We start from the raw sequence: 22,431 nt of genomic DNA, 5'->3' as shown, positions 1-22,431 counted from the left end.
GTCATTGAATTTTGAGCCAGTTTTCCCCACTATCACCCATTTAACGTTGGTATCAGAAATAGCCGAGCAATCCTGTTTTTTATTCAAAACGCTAAATACAGCCAGTTTGACTACCAGAACAGTTGAACCGATATCTGGACTGTAATGCATGAATCTGGTGATCGTGTAGCGTATGTTACGTCAGGGACAACTTCAATTCAAACCGATTTAATTGTGAGCATCATATGATGAGCGCAACGTTTATTGGAAAAAACAATCTTTAATAGGAAAGCACAACCAATACTCGAGTGTTTTATTTTACGTGAATACGGCTGTAAACCTTGGCAGCATATTTACTACTTTCAAACCTGTTGGTAGCCTCTTTAATATACCTGTGAGGCTCTCGTTGTGTCAGTCTTTGTGTTTTTCATGGCTATTTCTGAGCCTAAAGGCTATTGAAAGCTACAGTTTTGGTAGAGTTGAATTGTTTCGAGTTTAATGTTTGAAAATGTGTTTCAAAACCTCATGTTTGGATAAAAAGACTACATGAGTCGAGTAAGCATTTTGTCCAAATAAAGCATAACGAATATCAAGTTTTACTGTACACACAAGATTAGCGTCGAGCAGGTCGCAAAACAGTAAGCAGACACGCTTGTTCAGTTGCTTGGCCATCGATATGAAATAGAAGTTGAATAAATCATCGACTTTCACCAAAAATTTGGTTTCGCTTATTTCAACATTCACTGAAATCCATCAGATCATCTTGTTTATCTACGTTTTACCATTCTTACACTTATCGTTTAGCCTTATGTCTTCTGATACCCATCAGCCCACTACTACCAACACTACCATGCTTTCAGAAACCAACACCACTAATAGTGATCCATTTGCTCCAACTGTATCCGGAGCACCTAATCGGCATAGACCGACTGCTGCTTCAAGAAGTACTGGAGTTTCTGAGCCTCATTTTGGCTCATACACTGATTTGCTACCCATTGCCTCTACCATTGGCAAATATCGCATTCTACATAACCTTGGTACGGGTAGCTTTTCGTTTGTCAAGCTTGCTCTAGATATGACATCTGTCCATTCTTCACCTATATACCCAACATCACAGCCGCTTGAACTTCAAACATTATCGTTGGATCATGCTATCGAACCACATGAAAGTTTGAATACCGTCAAGGCAAATGGCTCAAGCAATAATGCATCACCAACTTCTCACGTATCAAAGTCGAGCTCTGTAGCAAATCATACTTTGCCGACAGACACTACCATTGCTCATCAGCATCATTGTTCTGAATACCATAGCGGTGAGGGAGAAGCTGGCTCTTTATCAGAAACTCGCTGTCCTGCATCTTGTACTCCTAGGAAAGTAGCTCTTAAATGTGTAGACAAGCAGGACCAAGTCAAGGCCACTCTTCTTAAACAAGAAGCAAAGGTGCTCTTTCATATACATCGTCTTCCTATACATGATACAAATATTCCAGATATAAACATTGAAGCTACGGAGCTTGATGATTCAGTAGATGCTGGCGAGACACTTTCAGCAGAAGAGCGTAAATGGTTACAACGGGGACAGGAGTATGTCGTGCATTCTGGAGAGCTGCTTTCCAACGACAAAGTGTTGTGTCTTGTTTTGGAATACTGTTCTGGCATGGAACTGTTTGACTATCTTATGGATCATCATTTGATATTGACTACTGGTGCAACAGGAATTTCAGAATCTCATGCCAAGCCAATTTTTCGATCACTGCTGGAAGGTAAATATCATACTTTTGAAAGAATAGATGACTAGGTTTTATTGAGTCGATTGGTTTAGAAAGTGCTGTTGCGTAATGGACATGATGAGTTTGTAAAATATTTGCATCTTGGTGTTTTAATTTAACCTAAAATATGTTTTTGTATCCGCACATGCTCGACATTATATGGTATCTGAATATCCAGCTGTGTTTTTTTTGCACCATCGTGGTGTTGCTCATTGTGATCTCAAGTTGGAGAATATTTTGGTTTCCGACACCGATCCTCCAAGTATCAAGCTAATAGATTTTGGACTATCGCAGATTTATAATCCTAATGAAAAGGCTGGTTTCCCGCGCGGATCTGAGCCATATGTTCCTCCTGAACTCGTGTTGAGACAGCCCATACATCCACTTAAAGCAGATGTGTGGGCACTTGGTGTGATTTTGTTTGCTATGCTCACGTTGCGTATGCCGTTTGATGCAGAACAAAAAGCTGTCAAAGCTTTAGATTTGGGATTGTGCGAAAGTCCTGTTGGAACACCTGAAGTATCGCATTCTCCTGGTGGACAGACACCGTCAAGTTCTACACCGCCACTACCTATCCCACTTTACCCATCAGCGTCTAGATCATCATCATTGGAGGCCTCTAGCGCATCTACGCCAACCTCAGCGTCCACTACTCCCTTGGCATTACTGACCCCATCTGGCGAAGAATTTTCATTGCGTAGTAAACCAAGTCTATCCAACGGTAATCCAGTTACGCGCCGCATGTTTCACCGTATTGCGGTAGGAGCATACAAATTTACATCTGAAGAAACACTGCATCTATCGGCTGACGTGCAGGATTTGGTATCCAAGTTGCTTACTCGGGAGCCATCGCGACGACCAGCAGTTAAGGACTTGTTGTCACATCCATGGTTTGCAGGCATGTGTTTTGAAACTAACTTGTCAAGCCAGCCTAGAAAAGAAAATTTGAAAAATGTGACCGCTGAGCTTAGCAATCTTGAAGATCCTGTCAGCTTTGTTCCTACTGTTTCTCTTACTGCTCCTGAATCTTCGTTATAGACAACTTTTTAATCTTGAATGAATTCTATGACCCGGGATCATTTAACTTGAGTGACATCAATGCATTGTATTAGCAAATAGAGTTGCCCAACTAGATGGCCAATCATCTTGTTTTGTTCTTTCAAAAATGTGAATCAGGTCACGTTACTGCAGTCTTCATTTTGCAAATGTTCACTTTGTCTGCCTTTAGTCAAAGCCATAGACAAGGTTCAAATGCTCTACTTGCTGGGTGTCAATCTGCCAGATGAGAAGCTGGTTCATATTGCCTTGACATCCGTATATGGAGTTGGCAGAAAAACCGGTGAGCAGATTTGCCACAAACTCTTGATTCATCCACAATGTCGTCTCAAAGATCTTCCTGAAAGCAAAGTCACTCAGCTTTCGCAACTCCTCAATACAATGACCATTGAGGCTGAGCTGAGACGACAAACCGAGGAAAACATCAAGTCATTGGTTGACATGGGAACGTATCGTGGTATGAGACATAAGGCTGGACTGCCTGTAAACGGACAGCGTACTAGATCGAATGCTTCGACTGCCAAGCGACTTAATGGAAAATTTTTAGTTCGAGCCATTACTACTCCTACACCCACCAAAACTCAAGGAAGACCAGGTGCAAAAAACCGTAAATTCTCAACGTAAGAAGTATCATGGCCATCTTGTTTCAATGAAATAGTCAAGGATGCACTTATTTTTGTTTCCATCCACCTCGGACATATAAAAATGCATCCTCCATTTGACTAGTGATGTGCATTTGCATTAACTAACTGTATTTATTGTGGTTGAATTGCATGCTATAGATTGGCAAGAGTACCTTCTCTTTCAGATCTTACCCGCACTCTTGTGCGTACGTTTATCAGATAACCACCAGCAGTGAATATTGAAATATTATACTATTTTTTGAACTATGACATGATTTATTCTTGCTTATGGCAATTTCAAGTTAATCTGTGTGATAATGCTGGTATGATCTAGGCTTGTGAGTGCATGTCTGCTTGAGGACGTTGTATTTGTTGAGTTGTACTGCCTGAAAATTGTAATTTTATCCAAAAGATTGTAATTCATTTATGTAAATATAAATGAAATGACTTCAGCCGAAGCCGTCTCTACGCAACTCTGTCAAAAATGCAAGGTAGTTTTTCTAATACAAACCATTGAAAGATTACAGCACATGTATTGTTTTTGTGCATGGCACGAATTCAATGCAATACGTCCATGACTGCATTTATCAAATAATATTTAAGCTGAGCATTGCGGCGTTGTTGAGACTTTTTTTGGCTACTTGAACATTGGATCTTGCTATGGTCTTTCCACAACGAAAGAAGAATATGGCTCTATTTTGTGTATATCAGACACGGGCTATTCTAACTAGTAACACAACTTGGTAGCATAAACAAATAGTCAAATGGCTAGTGCACTTTCAGGCTATTAGACACAACTGTCATTCAGACTGATGCAATGCTATGACCGTTTTGATCGTACAATAAATTCAATGACAGATATTTACTTGGAGATGCCTTGTAATGGGTTAAAGCGCCATGGGCTTCACCAGCACCACTTGGAAATACGACTGAAGTGTTAAATCAGATACCATTCAACCATAATCAGAATATCAAATTGAATGATCAAGGTCTATTCCAAAGCAAAGGTAACCAATGCAAGATAAATACAAGTGTTTCATTTTATGTGAATATAGTTATAATAAGCACTGAGAAGCAAGTTGCTCTGTATACTGAGTAATCAAACAAGCAATTCTAGGCAGGCTGGACTAAGAATGAGTGTTCCCGCTACACATGTGTTTTGACTCGAATTGGTGCATGCTTGATATTAGCAAGAGCTTGTAGTTCAAACCAATTGTGCAATAGCAAGACTTTAACCCAAACCATATTGGTGAGCGTGTTTGGCTAGTCACACAGCTGTGATGTAACAAATCGAGTACAAAGTACAAGCAGTCTGTTTTCGGCTAGAGATAATGATTATTGGCAACTTCTCTGCATGACCCTCACCACCGGCCGTAATATTGGTGCGAGTCAATAGCGGTTTATATTCATATATAAAATGCAATCAGTAGTAAATTGCATTAGTCGAGGGAAGATGACGTATTCTCACATATGCATGACTTGGTAACCAGCAGGACAGTTGTCATGATTTGAAACTCTAAAAATCAGAAATCCATTTTGGTCCCTCAATCAACTTTCATACAAGAATGACATTGTATCGCCTGGTAGTGTTGGGCGATGGCGGTGTTGGAAAGACCGGTTAGTCCATCCCACCTTCTATCACCATGTGCTGTTGTGCTGCCTTTGTTTATTTTTATGGTAGCTTGATCACTCGAATTCCTTGCAACTCTATAATATATTTCATTAAATGTTCAAGGTGTTGCTGCTTACAGTGCCTAATGGTCTGAGTGCCTAGTCACTTACAGTCCTATCTGGCAGCTGCTGATAAGCCAATCCAGTCTGCATTCCTGACCTATATGGGAAATTATTGTTTGCAATGGGATTTCCTTTTTAGCATTGCTCATACAGACAAATATCCAGTTACAGCAATTGATTCCACCCTGACTTTCCTCGACAGCCCAATATAGTGTAATCACTTTTGGCATCGTTTTTTGCTGGATCGTCTCATTGATAATTCAATTAAAAATCATCCCGATTGCTTTACCTCATTCTTTCCCACTGATACGGATATACTAGTGTTAATTTGTGCTATAAATGAGTTGGTACTGACAATTCTTCAACTTGATGGATTTCTCATGACAACTGATTACAATTCACGATGCTTGATATGCAAACTATCACTACTGTCTACTATTGGCATAATTTCCTAATACTGCCGCTAAACTTCAACTTACTTATTACCTTATTCGGCCACGTGCTACTTTTGATGGATTTCATGAAATTTGTATTGCACAATCAATCATGTTACTCTTTTGATATTCAATAACATGGCATTGGATACTGCTTTGATTTTGGTCTGACCCGATTGACTCTGCATTTTATTTCTGGAATTCATTGCTCATTTGTCGTGTCTGGGGTTTGCCTTGCTGATGTTTGGATTGATTCTGTATCTACTAGCCTTGACCATCCAGGTATTTTGATTGGATTTGCTTGTTATTTTACCATGTTTGGCGTGTTACAGTTTAATCATGTGGTAGCTGACTTTTACTTTTAATCCACTAAACTGTTGTATATTTAGCTCTGTCTTAATCACTTTGTCGGTATGCATTTTAATTGTTCTTTAACTGATCCTGTGTAGTTTTAGAATTATGCTCACTACTTCAGAATACATGGTTTGTATGCAACTCTTTAATCGTTTTGTCTAATTTTGAACGGACCTTGTACGATTCTAAATATAGAGGCAAGTTGTGCGATTACTGTGTCAGTTTCACTTTATATCGACAATACTGACTGTGTTGACTTGAATTATTTTATAGACGTATGACCCTACCATTGAGGACTCGTATAGAAAGCAAGTTGTAATTGATGATCAGCCATGCATTCTTGAAATTCTTGATACGGCTGGTCAGGAAGAGTATACAGCTTTGCGCGATCAATGGATTCGTGATGGTGAAGGCTTTCTCTTGTGTTTTTCCATCACGTCTCGCAGTACTTTTGAGCGCCTTGAAAGATTCAAAGATCAAATTGAACGTGTAAAGGATGTGGATAGTACTAGACAGCTTGTTCCTATGATTGTTGTTGGAAATAAGGCCGACCGTACTCACGACCGCGAAGTCTCGATTACAGAGGGTAATAATTTGGCGAGGCATTTGCGGTGCGAGTACATTGAAACCAGTGCAAAAACTACTCTCAATGTCGAAAAGTATGCATTTGTTTGCAAATTGGACTTTTATTATTAGTGACTCTAATGTATACTATATTTTATGCGTCTTGTATCAATACTATATTTGCGGTGTACTGCCTTTGACATCAATAGGGCATTTTATTCGGTAAATTTTATTTTGGATTTACTATACAATCTTGATGCATGCCAATAGTCTAGATTAAAAGCTACCATGTGTACTTATCTTCCAATGGCTTGCTTTATTATATGATATAAACTTTCTAGGTTGTTCGTTTGATCCGCAAGGAGCGTGATCAAGGAAGCTCGTTTCCTGGAGTTGAAAAAAAGAAGAAGGAAAAGGGAAAATGCATGCTGCTGTAAATTTCGAATTAGTTATTTTCCAATCGTATCTTGCGTTTATCGTCATTATTATGTATTGTTCAAAGATATGTTTTTATTCCTGGCAAGGCTTGCTTGACAGTCTAATCTAGATCTTTGACTACAATTGTTTTTTCGATCCACTGCCAAATTCGATACTACTCGACAAATTCCACGTGGTCTGTTTTTGACTTGCAGTTTTTTCTACCTCTATTGCTTTTATTCCTACGCCGTCATTTCCTCATCATTTCATTCCGATCCCAACGACTACACTACTTTGAATGAATTTTTTGGTTGGTTTTCAAATATATTACTTTGAAAGCCTGCTTGGCATTCAAATATAAACCATTCTAATTGGCAGATTTTGATGATCAAAAGCTTATTTTGTAATGGCTAGTTTTTACCAATTCTATTCAAAACCATACTTCATGTATCACGTGACCATACATATTCAATCACGTGTTTGTACCAGAGTATAAATTGTAAAGACTCGATGACTTGTTCACGACACACTTCAGCTAACCCGTTTTTGCTTTGTTATCCAGATGGTAATTATCCATGCATTGATACTACCTAACCGGCACATGGATCCATCCATCCATGCATGCAATGTTTTTTGATTTCATCACACTATAGCAGACATGCAAGGATTCTTTTCACACGCCGAACGCTGTGAACTAAAGGGCTTGAACTCGGGTTATTGGGATATGCATGCCTTTCATTTTCAGCTTCTACTTATTCACAACTGCGGTGATACGCAGTAAAGAGCTTGCTGTTGATCGTGGCTAGTCATGCAGATCCTGGTTTTGCAGATTGCAGTAAAAACGAACGCAATACGGACTTGGAGAATGATTTGAAGCACTTGTATTTTCAACTGCTTCGAGTGACTCTTGTTCCTTTGCTAGTACACTTTTATGCTCTTCTGTCCACACTTTTAGGAGCTCCGTACAAATTGTCTTTGTAGATTCTTAAAAATCTTTCATTGCAGTTTTGCGTCTCTAATGATCCACCTTTTATGGGAGCAGATACAAAAGAAATGCATCTTTGTTATTGGTCATCTTTTGCTATGGATATTGCAGTGCATGGTGTTTTTGAGCTAATTGATCCACGTCATTAGCTGCTATATCATCCTGTGCATCTGATGGTTGACCTTTTTCATTGAACTGCATTGGCTGATTGCTGTGCACCTAGTATAATGTACTGGCTGATTGGTGTAGATATTGTTGTATGAGCATTTCAATTTTGGTTTATGGCTGCTGAATTTGCATTGCTTAGAGATCTTGCAACTGTGATGCTTTTACTGCATTGATATCTACCCAATTCATCTATTTGTACATTTACTGTTTGTGCATTCTGTGTATCTGTTAGGATCACATCTGCGGCAGACTATATCTCTCGAGATCATCTGTTGCAACTAAATGTGTTTCCGATGACGTGTCCCTTTTTTGAATAGAATTCTTTGAATGATGCCAGTGTAGTTTTGCATATACGCTTGGTTATCTGCCAAATTGATATTCTTTTTCGGTGGTGGAAGTGTGATTTTTTGAAACCGATTGCTGATAGTCGATATTGCCTTGATGTGTTACATAGGCACCCAAATCAGTCGCTAAAAAAGTTGCAGCTACTCCTGCCGTGGCCAAGGCCGACAGTTCCAAGGTCGTCAAGACTGTGAACCCTCTGTTTGAGAAGCGTGTCCGCAACTATGGTATTGGCCAGGACATTCTTTTCAAGCGCAACATGTCTCGATATGTTCGTTTCCCCGAGTATGTTCGTCTTCAGCGTCAGCGAGCCATTCTTAAGCAGCGTCTAAAGGTTCCCCCCGCAATCAACCAATTCACCAAGACTCTTGACAAGAACACCGCCACTCAGGCTTTCAAGCTGCTCAACAAGTATCGTCCCGAAACCAAGATTGAAAAGCGTGCTCGTTTGACCGCTGCTGCCGAGGTTGTTGCCGCTGGAAAGAAGGTTGATCAGGGCAAGAAACCTGTTGTTGTCAAGTACGGCATCAACCACATTACTGCACTTGTTGAGGCTAAAAAGGCTCAGCTTGTCATTATTGCTGATGATGTTGATCCCATTGAGCTTGTCATTTGGCTCCCCGCTCTTTGCCGTAAGATGGGTGTTCCTTACTGCATTGTCAAGGGAAAGGCACGTCTTGGAACCGTTGTTCACAAGAAGACTGCCACTGCTCTTGCCATCACTGATATCAAGCCCGAGGACAAGCCTGAGCTTGCTGCTCTTGTTGTTGCCGTCAAGGCCAACTTTAACGACAAATCTGAAGAGATCCGTCGTACCTGGGGTGGTGGTATCATGGGACAAAAATCCAACAACAAGGCTGCCAAGCTGGCTCGTGCTGCTGCCAATGAGATCAAGGTTTAAATGTGTGGTGTATTTTCGATTTATTTTTTGAAATGCAAACCATTTAGTTTTATTTGTTTCTTTTTACAGCCATATTCATATAAAATGGAACACTTGTATTTATCTTGCAGTCACTATTTTAGTTTGGAATAGACAATGGTTGAATGTTAGTTTTTGTATTGGGGATTGACTTGAATACAGTATCCATTGTATAAAAATTAAGTCACAGCTTTGAATTGAAGCTGCCTCTGTTAGGTTAGCCACATTGCAGATCGCCCAACTTGGAACTCGACAAGCACACTTTAATCCAGATTTTGAGCTTTGATGCCACTCTATTGTATCCTAATCTCGCAGATACGTTTGCTTTCAAGAGAACAAACGCTGCAGTCTTGAAACCAAAGTTTCCATTCCAATCACCAAAAATCCAATGAATTTTGTCAGGGAAATCCAGATGGCACAATGTGGTGGCAATTGACCAATTATATCGCGACATTGGCTGTTATGCGCTTTCTCGCTCTCGCTCTTGTTTAGTGTTTTGTTTTGGGTGAATGCAAGTGGATCACTTTCGGCTTGGTCTCGAGTATTGTGTAAACCCAAGCCTGGCTTCTATGGAAGACAGTGTACAATACACTCATGGTACAGTTTAATATTATAGCCAAAGCACAAGGACATTGTTCTCTTACAGTGGTTTCAAGAAGGCGTTTACTCGATCAACTCGTGTATTCAAGACTTGAAATACACAGACACTCGACCAAATAAAATCAGATATAAAATGCTATTCGAATGCTGCACCATCATCTCTTACCAAAAGCCAAGTAAAATTATTATTCATTTTTATAACTAGAGGTTTCTGCACCACTATCAATCCATCACGACTAGGCTAAGCAAAATGTCTTTTATTGCGACATCATTGTTTTTAGAAACTGCGGTAATTACTCCTACATCTTTTTTGGAAACTACAATGACCACATCTACTGTTTCTTTTGAAACTTCTACTTCCAAAGTAGAGGAACCAAAAGACTTGAAGTATGATTCAAATTTTTATAGAATAGCTGATCGCAAAATAAACTATTTTAATCAGCCGAGTTCTGACTCGACTCCTAAATCTACAGCACCATCACGGAGTCGACAAAATCCCCGCTGTTCTCCACAAGCTTTGCTAAAAAAGGAAAAATTGCCGTACTCATCCCATTCATCTTATATCAAGCACCTCACATCAATTGTTCGTTCTACTGGAATGAATGCCATTCAATCTCAAAAAGTAGCCAAAAAAAGACAAGAATACTTGGAAAGAGCTACAAAAGAATTGGACAGTTATCAACGCATGCAAACTCATGGTTACGTTAAAATCTATTCTGGTCAAAAAATGCGGTTGTGGTTAAAAGACAACTTCAATGCTGCTCAAGCAGCTGCTGATCAATACAACGAGGTTGCAAAAACCGATCTTGCTGCCTATAAACAGGCCAAGAAAAAGCTGGAGGAAGCTAAAATAAACCCACGGGCGTTTTCTTTGTCTGAATGCTCGACTGAGTCTGAGCCATCAATTGATGATTCAAGATTGCCACTACTTGAAATCGAAGACCCAGATGATGAATGTGCACCCAGTCGCGCTCGAATCGCATCAAAAGTCATTGATCCTCGGATAGTCTCTGGATCTACCCATTCCAGAGCACCATGCAGTAATCCTAATGGTACGCGGAGAGATTTACAAAAACCCAAGTCAAGAGAGCTGCCCAAAAGGCTTCTTGACCGAGCCAATAGTCGCATGCCTAGGGATACCTTGCAGATTCCAAGCCTAAAGAATAGCGTGAAAGCAGACACGACTGAAACAGACAATGGTAATATAAACTCTTCAACTAACCCAGATTCTCCACCACTGACAGGAAACACACTTCACATTCCAGTTAGATATGCTTCTCGTACACTGACATTGGACTCGACAGAGTTTGAAAACAGCAGGGAACAACATCAAAGAGTGGATATCGAGACAGTCAGAAGAAAACATGCCAATCGCGAAAGAGGGTATGGCCCAGTTGGTGGATTCAAGTCGTTTCCATCACCACCGCAGTAAAATGCGTTAGTCTAACCACATTCGTATATCATCCTATTCACGTAAAATAAGGCACTAAATAAATATCAATAAACAGTTGATTGATTGATATTGAAACAGTTTTAAACTAAAATACATGTTTCCAGAGCACAAGAATGAGTTTGAACATGAATTTGAGAAACACTTGAAAGTCAGTCGAGTTACAAACTATTCATTTCACACAACTTTTGATTTAAATCCATTTCACACAACTTTTGATTTAAATCCATTTTCATCGAAACAAGAAAGATTTCAAACAAGTGACTGCAAATACAAGCGTTTCATTTGACGTGAAGACTATAAATATATTCTGGTATCGCCACCAAGAGTTGCTATTACAAACACTATGAGTGCTGTTGTTCCTGATTTCGACAACCTGGACAACACTCACCACAGTGATGCTGGCTCTCCACCATCTCAACAGATTCAAGTTATTAATGACCGCAAAGAGTTTACGTAAGAACATCCCGCTTGGTCATGGATGGTGAATATTCACCAATACGCTGCTCATACCCCACGCAAACGAGCTATGAGCAGGTGTTGATTACTACAACTAGTCTCATCAAATACATTTCATCTTGATTTCATCTTGATGTCAAATGCATTCTTTGATACGAGTGAATCTTGTCTTGGCATAGTTATTAATCCGACTTGATTCTAAACTAACATCTACAAACTCATCAATCCAATAGTTCAAAGTTATCAAGCGCATTGGATGATCGCTGGAATCTTTCAGATCAAGGGTTTGACTACAATGTTGTTGCCGTATTTGGATCTCAGAGTACTGGAAAAAGTAAGTTGTTTGTTGAGCTTCTTTCAAATCTCGTATAGTTATATCACTAGTCCAATACAATACTAGGCTTGAATTCAACTATTCTTATTGCGATCGTCAAGTGGTTGTACAAATCTGCTCAAAACCATGTGTAATCATTCCATTAATATACTTTTGGGATGTCTTGGCTTGAACAATATCACTACTAGGTACTCTTTTAAATCGACTTTTCAATGCTCAGTTTGATGTAATGGATGAGACTGAACGCCGCCAAACTACAAAGGGAATTTGGGTCTGTAAAGCCCGAGCAAGCAACACACTGGTGATGGATGTTGAAGGTACCGATGGTCGCGAGCGTGGTGAAGACCAAGTATGTCGGAATAGTGTTATTACAATCTATTGTGTCAAATCAAGCAGTGCAATTAATTTTGTTTTTCATATTATACAATTGTATAGGACTTTGAACGAAAAAGTGCTTTATTCTCAATGTCAGTGGCCGAAGTGCTTATCGTCAACATGTGGGAGCAGTCTGTTGGTCTTTATAATGGTGCAAACATGGGTCTTCTCAAAACTGTGTTTGAAGTCAATCTACAGCTGTTTCAAACACAAGGGCAAGTAGTTTGAACACTGCACTTGTTCTACAATAATATACTAATTGCATGGTTTGACAATCCTACATTCTAGATCGCCAAAAACTTGCATCTTCTTTGTGCTCCGTGATTTTACAAATCGCACTCCTTTGCAAAAACTTGCAGACACGCTCATTAACGATTTAAAGAAAATTTGGGACAGTCTTTCAAAGGTATATCGGTGGTTTTCATCAATATACAATCGAGTTTGCATAATCGATTTTCAACTAATGATTTCAACTATACTATTAAGCCTCCGGGAAAAGAAAGTGCGCAAATCACAGATTTTTTCGATTTTGAGTATGCTGGAGTTCCCCACAAGATCTATGCTACAGAGCAGTTTGATGCAGCAGTTGAAGATCTCCGTGAGCGTTTTTACGACAAAAAATCTTCCAGATATATATTCAAGACGGGATATCATAAACGCATTCCTATTGACGGGTTTCCACATTTTGCAGAAGCCATTTGGGAACAGATTGTCAAAAACAGAGATCTGGATTTACCCACTCAACAAGAGTTGCTGGCTCAGTTTCGCTGCGATGAAATTGCCAAAGTCATTTATAATAAGTTTGGGGTTGATGTTAAGCCTTTGCGCTCGAGATTAGATGCTGGAAATGTCGTGGATAATTTGGGTGCTTCTATGCAGCAACTCACGGTTTCTGCTCTTGGTAAATTGATTTGACTCGTTGGATTTTACGAAGCTGATGTCTGACTGACTTGAAAATCGTATTGATGTAGCCTCATTTGACAAGGACGCTAGCCGCTATAATGCTGCTGTATACAAGTCTAAGAGATCTGCGTTTGCAGACCAAATGCACACTGTTCTGTCAGTTCTTTTTGTTCAACAGCTTCGCAACTTGCACAAGCGTGGCATTATCTTGTTCAACGAATCTCTTCAGGTAAAAAACATCAGTGTCATTCACATGACTTATTGTTTTATAGTAGTAGAACCATGAGTTAATCTTGTATACTACTTGCTAGACACGCATCAAGGCGGGCGAAGCTGATTTCGCCAACAAGCTTAAACTATCGTTCAACGAAGCCGAGTCATATTTCAACAATGGCGCACAAGGTTTGTAGATATTTTTGACGCATTGAAACTGCTTGATTTCGTGCTGTATTGATGTGTTTTTGGTTAATATACTAATCTTTATTCAAATATTTTTGTAAACACAGCTGCATCCATTATACTAGCAGAATGGACATACGATGAGCAACTATCGCTTTTTGTTCAGGAATTGGGTGAAGAGTGTGTCAAGCAACGCACCGAGGCTATGGAGCGATTAACCAAAAAACTTGACAAGAGTATCAAAACACGTCTAGTGAATCCCATTACTGATTTGTTTTGCAAACCGACAAAGCTACTTTGGGTTGACGTGCTGCGTACCACCAAAGACGTAATGACCTCTATTTCAGACACTCTTACTAAAAGTCTTTCAGGTAATTTATATTTTGGCGCATCAGACATGTACATTGATTAACAATACTTTTTGGATGGATACGTTAGGCTTTGATGTTGAATCTAGTGTTATTTTACAGGAAGTCAAACAAATCAAGATTCGCATTTGGGACTTGATGATGGAGATTGTTCAAGCCGAAATTGCTGAAAAGGCTTTGCTTGAAAAGCTTCGTGAACGGTATGCATTGTCGCTTGATTGTTTTTATGTTGCCGAGATTTAAATGTGCTACTTTTAATGATATTGTATTGTCTATTCTGGTCTGTCATAACATCAATACCGATGGATGTAGATTTGAAGCCAAGTTCAGATACGATGACAAAGGTATTCCACGGTTTTGGTCTCCAACTGATGATATCGATGGCACATTTAAAATAGCTCACGAGCAGGTGATTGACAACCTAAATTCCATCATAGTTGCTATGCTTTTTTAAATATACTATTACATGCAATCATGCACTGATTTGCCATCTTGTGATGATATGTTGAAATATTTAGGCCGATGAGCTGTTGACAATTTTTTCAGAAATTCGTGTGCCATTTTCAGAAATTGATACTGATATTGCTCAGCATAATGCAAGTATCGTATATAATGAACTATATGCTTTATTTTCATTGTCATGTTGCTGAGCTTGTAGTAGACTATTGCTCAACCATGCCTCTTGCATTTTAAATATATAGGGAATCAAAGAGACACCTATTATGATGTTGTCTGTTGCACAACAAGAAAATGCTCGTCTTATTTTCAACCGCGAAGCACATAGTCAATTTATGGAAGCCAAACGATCTACAGTAGCAACAACAGCCAAGATCCCACCATGGTTTATTATCTTGACGGTCGCACTGGGATGGAACGAGCTTATGGCCGTTCTTTGGAATCCCATGCTTACTATGATGTTGCTTGGATGTGTCGCAAGTAAGCAGCTTTTATCGAAATGAGAATATGAAGTGTATTGGTTTATGTTTGATTAATTTCGAGTGTAATGATATCTTGATAGTCGCATTTGGGATCTGGAAAACCAATATGGCAGGCCCACTGTTTCACGTTGCACGCGCTGCTACAGGCGAAGTGACACGCCAAGTGTCGACTGGACTCCATGATCGTGGATTTAGTATGACCAATCTTATGAATCATCCAACCATTACTACTGCCAAACGAACATTCAATTCTGCGGTAAACTTGAGCAGATCGCAGTCGGAGGAGGGTGGGGAGAGTTATGAGCTCAGTCGGCGTAAGACTGCGACAGGGTCAAAGTCACCTAGTGGAGTAGATAGTACACCTGACTCGCCAAAGCCTCACCAAGACTAGTATTATTTTACTAAAGTTGATTTTGATGGTGCAATATGTTTGTCTATTTTGGGAATCATGATGTGCAGTTCAAATGCTTTGATCCTACACGTTTGAATTTTATATTTGAATGCATCTAAATCCAATCACCAACTCGACACACGTTGATATCATAAAGCGATACACAAAACTTTATATAGAAATAAGCAGCCATAGTTGGATGCTTTGAAAATGTAAACAAGTTTTTAAATGATTCATAAAGACGCAATCAGGTTTTGGTTAGTCGACTCTTCAAGGTCTTTGTTCCATTTTTAAATAGACTCAAAAAACTTGGTCGTTTCATGTGCTTGGCAGTTGCGTCCAAGTTACAAAAGTGCATGTGTGTAGGTAGATCTGAACAGGGTACGTGTTCAGATTCATTTGAGAGAATTCTCACATCTAATGAGGGAGGTGTTGGAGATCGATTGACTACATATGGGCTTGTAGCTCTAAAAGAATCATTTATACTCGCAGCATTGGTAAGATTATACTCCATAGTCTTGGTTTCAGTGGTTGTTTTAAATAGATTGGGCTGGTGGCGTGTGATGGTTGAGAATCTGTCATCTCCATCTTCTAGATCGAATGTATTCACATGAGGAAACTCGGGAAGTGATTGAAACAAAGGAATATGATCCGCCTCGCTTTCATCAGAATCAGAATGTAGATCCGTATCACTTCCTGTCCAACCAGACGTGCGTCGATGGATATTGGACAATTCAAGTTGCTGTTGCTGGAGAAATGAAAGCTGAACTTCTGCCATTCGAATCAACTTTTTTTCTTGTTCTACCAATAGTTTCCTCTGTGCAATGACAGTCTCGAGTTGCTTGGATGTAGCTAAGAGTGTTGAGATTTAGTTGTAAATATAACAGTAAGCAGAATAAACACTAGTTAATACCATCATGTGTGGACTGGAGGAATAGCCAGCAATGATCTGGGTATTTAACCATCAGCAATGAATTAACATTTACCTTCAAATGACGCCAACGTGTCAATAATAAATGACGCCGAAAGTGGTCGGTGTAGGGTACGGAAAACCTCCGAAGTGACGGCAGGATGATCAGCTGCATCAAAGCAAGTCAGTTGATTGTTTTGAACAGAGTGCTTGTCAGGGTTAGCCAAAGATATATCATTAGCACAATGACGGTCAAAGTTTAGCTCCCGCAGAGAAACAGTGTTTCGAACTGATTTTTCAGTCATGCCAAAACTCATGGTTTTGGCATGTGCGAGGTTTGAAGCAACAGTACTATATGGTACATGAACTTTATCCAACTCGACAAAAGCTTCAGGACAGAGTGAAGAAGATGCCGGATCCAAGGAATTGGCTGGTGGATCTATCAGAGTTCTATCCAAGTCACTGAGATTTGAGTCGGCGGTACGAGGATCTTCAAAAGACACACCTTGAGTAGTGAAATGGGTTGAAACAGGAGCCGAGTGACTGATGGACAAGTTAGATTGAGAACTCATTGCATAGTCTTTAGAGCCATCGTCATGACCCGATCCATACAGATGTTCTTCACTGCTGTTGCTGATATCCTCAAACGATTGGATTGAATGCAGAGTGCCAATGCCATGACTGCCCATAGAGTGATCCTTGAGCTTTCCATTGATTTTAAGCAACTGCTTCATACGAGTTGGTGAAATAGTTCTGCGGATGCGCCTGCCAGATTGTGGACTTTTGTGATCAAGATGATTGCAACTGGCAGAGCCAAAGGCAGACAGACTTGGAGATGCCTGAACACTACAAGTGGGAATTAAAGCAGTCGTATCTACCAGTGAAGATGCCAATTCATTGGCGGAGAGTCGGATTGGAGTCCGACTGTTGTCGTTCATGGTTGTAATGGTCGGATCGACTTGACTATGCGGTAAAGCAGTAATATCATGGTTGGTATTCTGAGTGGTAGAATTTAAAAACTGATCAGAGAGTGAGCCGAGCATAGTGGAGCCAATTGATGGGAATATAATAATAGTTGATTACAGTCGTATTCGTGTAAAACTGAACATTAAATGTCTGCAATCTCGTGAAATGATTGGTTTGCTGAACACTGAACTTGTTTTGTATAAAATACTCAATCTTGACATCACTGCTTTACTAGATTGCACGCTTGTTTAATCTCCGACTTTTTTATTCGATCCAAATGCTGTGTTGGTATGTAATCATTCATCTCTAATGCGTGACATCTTTAGTTTCTCCAACTAGAACATGAGTTGTATTGACAACAGTCGAGTCCAATATCTGATGATCGTACAATATATGATTACCAAATGTAGACAATCCAATAGTGTTTAAAGTTGACTGCACATACAAGTGTTTCATTTTACGTGAATACAACTGTAACAGGACTTCGTGTTTTCATGATTGTTTGACAAGATTATAAACCTATTGATCAACACTGTCAGCCATCAATGAAATCATCCAATAATTCGATATAAACTCAACCACAAACCATCTGCATTAACCATTTTCGCGTGACTTTTGCTGCGACCCTGCAAATAATTTTGTTTTCCTCAAACTTATATTTCTTGTTACTGACTACGAGGCAAGGGTACGACTGCCACCAACTCACTTGAAGTAGCTGTTAAAGTCATACATCATCATGGCTGGATCCACTGCATCTCGTAATCAGCGCAAGCGACCTCTCACGATCCCAAATGCTCTAGAGACCATTCAAGGTGTCGAGTGGTTGACCTTTACTTACACCTCACGCGGCATGGGCACTCAATACACTATTCGCATTGATATCGATTCAGTCGATAATGACGACCTAACGTCAGACTTCAAGGTTACTAACAGCGTTTATCCCCGTGCAAATGTACCTCAGGATGAGTATGCCGGTAATAGGTGGCAGTACGAATCCACCGTCAATGAGATTGGTTGGAGGTTGGCTTATTTGAACTTTGAACTGATTGCCAAGCGTGGCCTATTACAGCGCGCTGTCGATAGGTGTGTTGCTATTGCCATGGAAACTCATGAATGCGTATACCCATACAATCCTTGTATTCATTCATCATGATGCTGTATATAACATCTTGTGGTCTACTACTTTGTTTCCATCGTCTACTGCAATTCATGTAGACCCTGGTCAGCTAACCTAAACACTGATTTTGTTTGTATACAATTCCAACCCATGTTTGTTTTGGATTATAAACTAATGCTTATGTTTGTGTAAATGTATCTCTTGGATATTTAATGAATTCATCAGCTTTCGAAACCGATTTCCTGACATGAAGAGTCGCCGTGTTGCTCGAGTCGAAAAACACGAAACTACCGAAACTGCAAAAGGTGCTCGGCGAGCATCTCGAGACCCTCCCGTTGTTACATTACCTAAAAAACCACCTCCAGCTCTAGTCGAAGCTCTACTAGCCCGTCCACCTTCACAACCTCGAAATTCAACTAAACCTGCTATAGCAACAGAAGAAAGTGATTACGATGAGTCACTTGACCAACCTGCTCGGAAGCGTACTCGCAGATCCGTCAAGTCTGAAGCTTTACCTTCATCCCCTGCATCACAATCTAAATCCCAGACCATCCCTATATCTACATATTCGTCAAAACTTACAACACCCACTTTAACTACTCTTATGCTAGAAACAATTCGGGACAACGCTCCTTGGCGTTTGGAGATCCGCATAGATCAATCCGTCATGACATCTCAACCCTCGGCTCATTTCAAAGAACATTATGCGTTATATCGACATATTTTACCAAAAAATTCCAATACAGCAACATTGAAGCTTGGTCGGGAATTGTTGTGCAATGATATTGCTTGGCGACTTGCATTTTTGAATCCAGAGAGTTTGGGCCGTTCAAGATCACTATTACAACGAGCTGTGGATATGTATTTGGAATTGTATGGTGATGCTCGGTATCGATCCCGACCGGCTTTACGTATGATACAGGATTCACCACAAATATAATTGTCTAATCCGTTTTTATATCGAGGTGTTGAGATTTCTTGTGAAATGTAATTGTAAATATATGATTGAAAGTTGACAAATCAAAGAGTGTATGAGCTGAACAGAACCTTTGATGGTGAGGCTTTATTTGTCCTTTTTATTGTCCTCCTTCAACCCAACAGTGCGGTTCAAAACAATTTTACCAGTCTTGAAATCCGAGTTGCGATCGACACAAAAATAGGCGACACGTACAGCTTGAAATTTGTCCTCGATCTTGGTATTCAAAATGCCAATATCTGCCATGGCACCCTCCACAATCTGCAGCGAATCAGGGTTTAAATCAGATAGCCAGCCGCCAGGAACTTCTTCCTTGCTTTGTGGATTAGCATGCAAAAATAGCTTTTCATACAGCCTTGCAGTCACATGTACAGGAGATTGGTGCTTGGGACTCACACCTACCCACTGAATATATGCCTTGGGTCGTGAAGAAATACCGTCTTTCTCGTAAACAGCCTTGATCTCAATTATCTTTCCCGTTGATGGATCCTTGACCACTTCAGTTGCTTGAATTGGGAATGGCACATTCAGCAATCCCACACTCTTTCCTAGCACCAGTCGATAAAACTCGCCGCTTTCGTCTTTTTCACGGAAATCAGATCGGTCAATGTAAACTGTCTTGGTAAAAGGAAGAACACGGCTACCCAACGTAGCATCTTTGGGTTTGTTGGCAACTTCAATCTCCTCAATCATATCGTCACTCACATTTGTTAAAGTCACCTTGACTGGATCCAGGATAACAAATAGTCTGGATACAGTTTGGTTAAGGTGATCACGCAAATACCCTTCAAGACGATCTGCATTCATTGTCGTGTTTGCAGTAGTAACACCCACATCTCGCACAAAGGCGTTGATGGACTCGGGAGTAAATCCACGTCTACGCAGTGCTGCTAAAGTGTAAAGACGCGGATCATCCCAGCCTTCCACTAATCCTTCTGTAACAAGTTGATTTAATTTTCGTTTTGACATGACAGTGTTGGTAATATTGAGACGACCGTATTCCCACTGCACGGGCTTGTAAATCTCAAGTGCATCCACTAGCCAGTAGTAGGATTCTCGCGAAAGACGAAACTCGGTTGTACACAAAGAATGTGTAATGTCTTCAAACGAATCGCACAGACAGTGTGTGTAGTCGTATGTAGGGTAAATGCACCAATCACTCCCAGTGCGATGGTGTGCAGTAAATAGCACACGGTAAGCGACAAGATCCCAAAACTGAGGATTGGGATTGGTGAGATCCATTTTCATACGAAGAATGGCTTCACCTTCTTTGTATCTGCCCTCCTTCATCTTTTGAAATTCTGCAAGGGATTCAGAAACAGGACGATTACGGTGAACACACTCTGTTCGCGGGCCCTTGCTATCACCTCCACGGTGCTGGTAAATCTCTTCTCCAGTGCAATGGCAAACATATGCCTTGTCACGTTTGATCAGATCTACAGCAAGATCGTATAGTTTTTGGAAATGGTCGGAAGAGTAGGTAATAGCCGAGGGTTTGAAGCCAAGCCACTCGATCGTGTCCTTGATAGCAGTAAGGTATGATTCCTCCTCAGCTTCGGGATTGGTGTCGTCGTATCTCAAGTTGGTGGTGCCTCCAAATGCAGCAGCATAAGAGAAGTTGATATTGATAGCTTTTGCATGACCAATATGTAAAAAGCCATTGGGTTCAGGTGGGAAACGAGTCTGAACCCGTCCCTTGGTGCGTTTGAGATGCTCCACCATTAGTTCAGGTTTGATTTGGGGATTCTCTCCTGGTCGATGAAGACGAGCAAGTTCACCTTCAAAAATGAACTTGGTGCTCTTGGCCATGTCTTCGATACGACTTTCTACAGGTGCATCTGCAGCTGGAATGCTAGCAGCCTTGGCCTCTTTCTCCTTCTTTTTCTATCAACAACAAAAATAAAAAGTGGTAAGCCAATGCAGCATATTTTGCACATCTCTCGAGTATAAAAATAGACTACAAGCCTTGGTTTTGAGATTGTCGCGTTCATCCTTTGGGCCAAGCAGAGCAAGGATTTGGCGATCCAGTTCCTCCTTAACAGCGAGTGAATTAGCCCATCGAAGTCGAGTGCGCATCAGACCCAACAAACTACCAAGCATTTGATATCTCTTTTCTTCGAGCTCGACTTTTTTTTCAGCCACCAGAGCAGCAACCGAGGCGGTAATCTCGTCAGAAGTCACCACGACACCTACACGCATTGATAGGATTAGCAATTGAAAACAACGAGTTTGATTCAAGCCCATCTCGATCTGGTAATGAATTCTCAGTCTAATACATTAGATTTAAAAACTCACCCACACCACAGGCCTCATTAAAAGCAATGTCGTCAATGGGGCCAGTAGCCTTTTCAGAGAACTTGATGGCAGCTAATGGTTTGGAATAACAATGAAAGTTTGAAACAGGGATAAGTACGATGCATTGCAGATTAGTTCTATACAAACCAAATCTAATAGATTTGAAAACGACACACCAGACACTTGATCACTGGAGGTCAGATTTCCATTGAAAACAGCTTTTGCAAGGTATGGAAGATGAACAGTAGCATCTTTAGTTATAGTTGAAGCAAGAGTGTAGAGCAAAGCACCCAAAGACTTTTCGACTCCGTCTGCAGTGACTCCAGCCTATAGAATCAATTGAATGGTTGAATAACGCATCGAATGCAAGATTAGAAAGCAGGCAACCCGCCATGAATAAACCAAACTGCAACAGTACACTTGCCTCGGTAATGACTTGAGTCAGAGTAGGAGCCAGTTTCTTATTGGCAGCAGTTTCTTTGGCCTTTACATCGGACAGTCCGATTCTAGTAAAAAGATCTGTCAATTCTGAAGCAGACATGTTTTGTAAACCAGCAGTTGAATGAATAGTTCTGATGGCAGTTGATGGATTGATGGGCAAGAATA

The 22,431-nt window shown here is 40.3% G+C and overlaps 9 protein-coding genes across 9 annotated transcripts; 7 read left to right on the top strand and 2 right to left on the bottom strand.

Annotated features, from left to right (window-relative positions):
- Nucleotides 1-787: 787 nt before the first annotated feature.
- Nucleotides 788-2,823, top strand: BATDEDRAFT_86976 (uncharacterized protein; the record flags this gene model as incomplete). Its single annotated transcript, XM_006677609.1, has 2 exons — nt 788-1,742; nt 1,927-2,823. 2 exons carry the CDS (start codon nt 788-790, stop codon nt 2,784-2,786), a joined length of 1,815 nt encoding a protein of 604 aa, XP_006677672.1. The 3' UTR covers nt 2,787-2,823.
- Nucleotides 2,824-2,999: 176 nt separating this feature from the next.
- On the top strand, nt 3,000-3,428 carry BATDEDRAFT_10132 (uncharacterized protein; the record flags this gene model as incomplete). Its single annotated transcript, XM_006677085.1, has 1 exon — nt 3,000-3,428. One exon carries the CDS (start codon nt 3,000-3,002, stop codon nt 3,426-3,428), a length of 429 nt encoding a protein of 142 aa, XP_006677148.1.
- A 1,561-nt stretch (nt 3,429-4,989) lies between these two features.
- Nucleotides 4,990-7,294, top strand: BATDEDRAFT_19065 (uncharacterized protein; the record flags this gene model as incomplete). Its single annotated transcript, XM_006677142.1, has 5 exons — nt 4,990-5,044; nt 5,864-5,877; nt 5,985-6,002; nt 6,223-6,618; nt 6,855-7,294. The coding sequence occupies 5 exons, from the start codon at nt 4,993-4,995 to the stop codon at nt 6,948-6,950; spliced, it is 576 nt and encodes a 191-aa protein (XP_006677205.1). The 3' UTR covers nt 6,951-7,294.
- An 848-nt stretch (nt 7,295-8,142) lies between these two features.
- On the top strand, nt 8,143-9,434 carry BATDEDRAFT_86973 (uncharacterized protein; the record flags this gene model as incomplete). Its single annotated transcript, XM_006677608.1, has 2 exons — nt 8,143-8,172; nt 8,538-9,434. 2 exons carry the CDS (start codon nt 8,143-8,145, stop codon nt 9,324-9,326), a joined length of 819 nt encoding a protein of 272 aa, XP_006677671.1. The 3' UTR covers nt 9,327-9,434.
- A 643-nt stretch (nt 9,435-10,077) lies between these two features.
- Nucleotides 10,078-11,376, top strand: BATDEDRAFT_87086 (uncharacterized protein; the record flags this gene model as incomplete). Its single annotated transcript, XM_006677607.1, has 2 exons — nt 10,078-10,120; nt 10,226-11,376. The coding sequence occupies 2 exons, from the start codon at nt 10,078-10,080 to the stop codon at nt 11,374-11,376; spliced, it is 1,194 nt and encodes a 397-aa protein (XP_006677670.1).
- Nucleotides 11,377-11,740: 364 nt separating this feature from the next.
- On the top strand, nt 11,741-15,561 carry BATDEDRAFT_23630 (dynamin-like GTPase SEY1; the record flags this gene model as incomplete). The annotated part of the gene is made up of 14 exons (XM_006677270.1): nt 11,741-11,850; nt 12,087-12,187; nt 12,376-12,536; nt 12,623-12,762; nt 12,851-12,968; nt 13,049-13,463; nt 13,534-13,694; nt 13,777-13,867; nt 13,972-14,235; nt 14,303-14,432; nt 14,545-14,641; nt 14,751-14,837; nt 14,934-15,168; nt 15,251-15,561. 14 exons carry the CDS (start codon nt 11,741-11,743, stop codon nt 15,559-15,561), a joined length of 2,421 nt encoding a protein of 806 aa, XP_006677333.1.
- A 247-nt stretch (nt 15,562-15,808) lies between these two features.
- On the bottom strand, nt 15,809-17,514 carry BATDEDRAFT_23629 (uncharacterized protein; the record flags this gene model as incomplete). The annotated part of the gene is made up of 2 exons (XM_006677269.1): nt 15,809-16,413; nt 16,548-17,514. 2 exons carry the CDS (start codon nt 17,512-17,514, stop codon nt 15,809-15,811), a joined length of 1,572 nt encoding a protein of 523 aa, XP_006677332.1.
- Nucleotides 17,515-18,120: 606 nt separating this feature from the next.
- BATDEDRAFT_86971 (uncharacterized protein) lies at nt 18,121-19,581 on the top strand. The gene is made up of 2 exons (XM_006677606.1): nt 18,121-18,520; nt 18,780-19,581. The coding sequence occupies exons 1-2, from the start codon at nt 18,174-18,176 to the stop codon at nt 19,492-19,494; spliced, it is 1,062 nt and encodes a 353-aa protein (XP_006677669.1). The 5' UTR covers nt 18,121-18,173; the 3' UTR covers nt 19,495-19,581.
- Nucleotide 19,582: 1 nt separating this feature from the next.
- On the bottom strand, nt 19,583-22,366 carry BATDEDRAFT_86970 (glutamine--tRNA ligase; the record flags this gene model as incomplete). Its single annotated transcript, XM_006677510.1, has 5 exons — nt 19,583-21,414; nt 21,466-21,719; nt 21,826-21,897; nt 22,002-22,152; nt 22,244-22,366. The coding sequence occupies 5 exons, from the start codon at nt 22,364-22,366 to the stop codon at nt 19,618-19,620; spliced, it is 2,397 nt and encodes a 798-aa protein (XP_006677573.1). The 3' UTR covers nt 19,583-19,617.
- Nucleotides 22,367-22,431: the final 65 nt, after the last annotated feature.

The sequence above is a fragment of the Batrachochytrium dendrobatidis genome (genome assembly GCF_000203795.2).
Source record: "Batrachochytrium dendrobatidis JAM81 unplaced genomic scaffold BATDEscaffold_3, whole genome shotgun sequence".
Classification (NCBI taxonomy): Eukaryota; Fungi; Chytridiomycota; class Chytridiomycetes; order Rhizophydiales; genus Batrachochytrium; species Batrachochytrium dendrobatidis.
Note: the sequence above shows the minus strand (reverse complement) of the source record. Positions and strands in the feature narration are given on the sequence as shown.